A 6,000-nucleotide genomic window follows, 5' to 3' on the forward strand; every position below is an offset into this window, starting at 1 on the left:
CTTTTATCCTAATTACTTAAGGTCTGCCTTTAAGCGAAGGATATCTTTAATAATTCTCAGAACATTTTCAACCTCATAAAATTTTAATTAACAATTAGCATTGTTCATAGATCATCACTATGAACTGCTGTTAATTGCTTAGCATTGCAAGGGAAGCCAAAAACTGAACTGCCACGTGTTTTTTTTTTTTTTTTCACCAGTGGGTATTTCAGAGGCTTTGGGACAAAACAAGAATTCAAACTCACATATGTATGAAACCCCCTCCCCAAGACATTTATGAAGAAACATAAGGTGTGGTCTGAAATTTTGCTAGTTTTTAGACACAAGGATATGTTGAACTTTCAAGGTACTTATTACAGACAGATCATGGAGGTCATGAAAAATTTGCTTAGGGAATGTAGAACAGAAGTGACCCTTGAAGGAGCCAGTAATTAAATGAAAACAGGCCAGGCAAAAGGCAGCTGCAGGCTCATAATCCTATTGCAAAGAGCAGGCTTTGGTTTAAGTAAAATGTGTTAGATCTGTGAATATAGAGTCACTAAACATACCACAGCCAACATATGAGTGAGAAATTAATTTGAACTTTTCAAGTGTGGGTAGGTTATAGAGAAAAGAAAAGAAAAAAAAAGCTCATCAAAAATTTAAATTAAATATCCAAAAAAGTAAGTAATCATTGGAGATTTCAGAGAGAAATAGTGTAAAGTGATGAATGTCTGTTTAAACACTATAAAATTGTTTGCTTTTGAAGAGATGAGAACACAGGTCATATGGGAACAAATTTTAAGGTTATTCTCAGAACAGATTTTTAAATCTAGAAATATGACTGCATGTATGTTTGTTTGAAATAGTGCTATCAGCCATAGGTGTCTTCCTCCCACCTCCATCTTGTTCAGTGATGTGGCCTGTGAGTGTGTGACTTTAGTCTTTACCATCAGTTTCCAGTAGTTTACTATGTGCAAAAAGTAATCAGAAGAGCATTGAGATAGTCCAAACTCTGGACCTTTAAAAAAAATTAACAGTGCAAAAATAAATTTAGCAAATATTTAATTACAATTATTGTCTTGTTACTTTAATTGCTGTCTAGGCATACTGTAAATATGTTTTAATCTTTATTTTTTTTTTTTAGTGATCCATGTTTTTTTCTCTTGTTTAGTTTTCCATTTTACTTTTAAAGCATTTTTCTCCTATTGCCCAGATTGAGCTTCATCTCCTGAGTTTCTTGTTTCTATCTGTCATGTGTTGGTTGCAAGAGTTATCATCTGGCTAAGTTGACTCTCTGCTTTCAAAATGCTTCATCTCTAAGTATTGCCTGTCCATTTAAACACTTTCTAAAAATGGATTCCCACTTTTCAAAGGATAATTTATCTCTTGACCGCAAAATGGAAATTTAACAGTTGAACACACATACACAGACACATAGACACACGGATACATAAGCTCGCGCGCATACGCACATGCACACACACACACACACACACACACACACACACACACACACACACAAAGACTATCTTGTTCCTTAAACTGTTTGACTATTGTTCTTCATTATTGGATGTGATTCCATTTTTTTTAACAATTAAAAATTTGCCTTTAAATTACAGGTTGAAGCATAAGTTTTATGTCAATTTCTGATAAAAAGTAAAAAACAGATAATGATAAAATTCTTGAATATTATGATTCATGTAATTCAATTAGCAATTTAGCCTCAAAGTCCTTGTCTGAATGTTTGTCTTTGTTCTGTGTTTATTTTCTCTCTCCTACTTATTTACATGTGTGGTTTGACTATAATGCCAATGCTAGACTATTATAGCTGAGATTATATTAAAGTAGCCAACATATTTTTGATTAAATATGGTTATATATCTAGAAACTAGATAATGAACTAAAAGCTAATCTCAGTCATTAGTCAAATATTTATATTTATGTTTGTATTTTTTTATTTCTATTTACTTATGTTTTAGAATGATTAGAAATAATTAGTTGTGGCTATCTTATATTTAGTCAAGATGACTATAGAAACAAACATTTAGTTTTATTAAAAAGTATTTAAAATGTATTTTCTTTTGACTTTATATAAACAAAATAACAGTCACAATGTAGAAGAAACTGTACTTACATAACTATTTCTAGCTTTCTGCTTTTATGGCACTGTTTTTCAAGTACTATGTTTGATATTTGTTTCTGTGCATTGTATAATTTACATATTCTAATTTATAATGTCTGGTTTTCATACTTTCTTATAAATTTAATCATATCCCCATGAATTTTAATATATAAATCTGTAATGATTCATATGCCATAGGATTAATCAAGATCAGATCTCTCTGTTTACCCATATGTCTCTTTTTGTCATTCTGTGTTTTTGGATATACAGAGGAAGGATGAAAGAATATAAAACATATTTTTAAATTAGTAACAATGTATTTGCTCTGTGTTCTCTGGGTTCGTCTTAAAAACATGAAGTCTAATATCTCTGAATGGTTTATTTCAGACAAAGATAAGATCGTGACTATTTTTTTTTTTACTCTGAAAATATTTTGAGGGAGAATTTTAACTAATTTCTTCTTTCCTCTGTCTCTTGTTCTCTACAGATGGACCTCTGGGTCCCCGAGGGTTAGCTGAAGCTACAGAGATGTGCACTCAAGAGTGTCTGGTTTTGGGTCACTCTGATAATTGCTGGATGCCTCCTGGCTTGGGTCCATACCAACACCCTAAATCTCCTCTGTCAACCTTTGCACCCCAGAAAGAATGGATCAAGAAAGACAAGCTTGTGAATGGGCACACCCTGACAAGAGCTTGGAAAGAAGACACCAACAGGAACCAATTCAATGACCGTAAGCAGTATGGCACCAATGAAGGCCATTTCAACAATGGCAGCCACATGACAGACATTCCTCTGGCAAATCTGAAGTCCTATAAGCAAGCAGGAGGCACGATTGAGAGTCCTAAGGAGCACCAACTTTAAGATGAAACTATATGGGACCTAATACGTTTAATCTAAATAGACATGCTAATACTGTGTGTTGGAGCTTTATGTATTCAATAGATCTCTACAAGTATGCCCCTTATAGTAGGGAGTACTCATAACTTTGTGTTAGCACGATGGAGGATACAATGCTTTGCAACATAAGAGAGAAAATAGTTCTACTAGCCATGTGATGATGTTCTTTACTAGAATTGATTAAACTCTCCAGAGATCTCTCCATTGTGCAATTTATTTTTATTACTGCATTTTTCTTTTGACCCTGGACTGCTGCTATGAACAATAGAATATGCATTTGGAGAGTAAGAAAGTTCCACGGATTAGAGTGACTGACAAAACATATCCAGTTAGAAATTTGTGCTCTCTTTGTCTTTGATTTATGCTGGGACCTCTATACTTGACATTATACTTCAAATGAAACTTTAAAAGATAAGCATTAAACCTATTGTGCTGTTAACACCGTTCGTGGACACTTGTAAGTCAATCAGTGTTAAAGTATTTGTAAATAGAAGCAAGCTATTATTAACAACTTTTGTGCACTTATAGCACTCACCTAAAAATGTTGTAGCATAATTCTGTGTTGACGGTTGCTTCTTTCCTTTTCTCAATTTCCCTCTTTCTTCTTAATTTTGTTGTTTCTTTCAGTGAGGTGTTTCCGCGCTAGTAGTCTGTCTTGGCACACATTGTTCAAAGAATCTTAAACATTTGTGTTTTAAAATGGTTCTGAAATTTTGCTTCTTATATGATAACTTAGAGTGTTAGAACTCTGTCAACATATAAAGACAAAAGAAACTATAAAAACTTCAAACAACAATAGCAGCAGACAAATACTTCTGCAAACTCTTGGAAATTCAGAACCTCTTTTTGATATTCTTATTTTCAATGTAGGCAAAATTTAAAATGACTTAATTAGTACCATTAAGCAAGAAAGTGATGGGAAAGTATTAGCCATCAAATGTGATATAATATTCTGTACTTGTTGCTCTTTCAAAACTAATGTATTAAAATCAGCATATATTGAAGAAAAATCATTACTCTAAAATAGTTTTAATTGGGCAAATGTGTGTCTCTAACTTTGTTGAAATGACAGAGTTTGTGTTGATCCTCATATACAATACTGTTGTTGTAACACAAGTGTTATTAGACCATAGCCACAGAATATTTAATGTGTTGTGCCTTCATGATGTAACAGAACATTCTCCAGGTAGGTAGTTGGGGAAAATAAAGGGATAAATCTTTAATTATTGCTGTTTAACTGTTTGTTATCATAGTTGGTCAATGCCTGGCAGGTACCAGCATTTTGTCACTTGGGTCAAACCAAGGGAGTGACAGATAATGTTAATAAGATCTCAGTTGCACGTGCAAACAAATCCAAATTTGAACATTCTTAGGAGGTTTTTTTGTTAAGGCATGACAGATGATTTAAACAAATAAATAGCATGCAACAAAATGTCTTTATTGAAAGGAGTGAAAGTTATATTAACGCCACGGTTCACCATCAATTTAAAAGTTAAAAAAAAAAGAAAAAAGTTAAAAAAAATTGCTAATCCGATAGTTAATTTGTTCTTACCAAAAATAAAGTTACTTTGTAAATAGCAGTTCACATTTTTCCACAGTATAATGGAAAATAATGGGTAGGGGGTGCATTGCTTATTGAAGTCATTTTTGTTGGTTTGTGAGGGGTGTTTGATGACTTTGACAAAATAAATATCTAAACAATTATCCTTGTTACTGCTTTGCCAGTTCTACGTTATTTACAATTATTCAGCTCTTGCAATAAATGTTCTGAATTACTGATTGTGTTGTTTATTCTTGCTCAGGACCCAAATTAATTATCTGTCTCTATTCTAACGTCTGGATAAGTATATGTTAATAAAATTCAAGTTTAACTTATAAATCGAGGAGGATTTATGGATTTGCAGGACTTCTGCATTGAAAATATGATTTCAAATGAAAACTTCAATTTTTCAGTTGTTCTGTGAAATGATTTTCTAAAGATATTCATAGAGGAAATTAGTTCATCTAACCCATAATTCCTAGATGTGAGCTAAGTCAGTAACTAGACTAAAACCACTAATTTCATGAAAAAAGCTTTTCTTTTTTTTTTTCACTTCCAGTTATGAAAGTTAGCATAGAATGAACTTAATAAGATACATTTACTCAAATATTATGTGTTTATAGTTACCATATAACAGCTGATGATATTTATCTCTGGTTGGAATGGGCATCTGGATAAAGAATTTTGATTCATTTCATAGAGATCTTTCAGGAGCTATAATTAAGAAACGAGGGTCAAGACAACATAAACACTTCGATTGTACCACCAGTTGGATGTTCCATAATCACCCAACCTCTGATTAAACCAGATCTACTCACTGATTGAAAGTACACTATTACTTCTGCTTTCCTTCCCCAGAAAATAGGGTGAGTGGATAAATACACACACACACATACACACACACACACACACACACACACATACACACACATATACACACACACATTAGCACACACACAAAAACACCGGTAATTTGGGAAAAAATATTACAATCTGCAAAATCTATTTCTTTATTCATTATTTACATTTTGGAAATCAGCTAAATCATTCCACCCTGATTGAGGAGTATGAATAGAAAACAATTAAGATTGCTTTTTTCATTTTTTTATTGGAAATGTTATTTATTTACATTTCAAATGTTATCACCTTTCTTGGTTTTTCCTCTGGAAACCTCTTATCTCATTCCCTCTCCCTGCTTCTATGAGGATGCTCTCCTACTCACCAAACCACTCCTGCCTCCCCGACCTGGCATTCCTCTTCACTAGGGTATTGAGCATTTACAGGACCAATGGCCTCTCCTCCCATTGTTGTCCAACAAAGCCATCCTCTGTTACATATGTGACTGGGGCCATGGGTCGGTTCATGTGTACTCTTTCATAGGTGGTTTAGTCCCTGGGAGCTCTAGGGGATCTGAGCTAGGGTTGGTTGAATTGTTGTTCTTCCTATGGGGTTGCAAACC

General features: G+C 33.5%; 1 protein-coding gene across 4 annotated transcripts in view; it reads left to right on the forward strand.

Annotated features, from left to right (window-relative positions):
* Pcdh9 (protocadherin 9) overlaps positions 1-4,777 on the forward strand; it is an 828,173-nt gene extending 823,396 nt beyond the window's left edge. For all 4 annotated transcript variants that reach the window (XM_076930670.1, XM_076930671.1, XM_034497600.2 and 1 more), the window contains one exon: positions 2,592-4,777. In XM_076930670.1, the coding sequence (XP_076786785.1) occupies positions 2,592-2,965 (374 nt within the window). In that variant the 3' untranslated portion in view covers positions 2,966-4,777. The remainder of the gene's footprint in view (positions 1-2,591) is intronic.
* Positions 4,778-6,000: the final 1,223 nt, after the last annotated feature.

Source organism: Arvicanthis niloticus, chromosome 3, assembly GCF_011762505.2.
Source record: "Arvicanthis niloticus isolate mArvNil1 chromosome 3, mArvNil1.pat.X, whole genome shotgun sequence".
NCBI lineage: Eukaryota > Metazoa > Chordata > Mammalia > Rodentia > Muridae > Arvicanthis > Arvicanthis niloticus.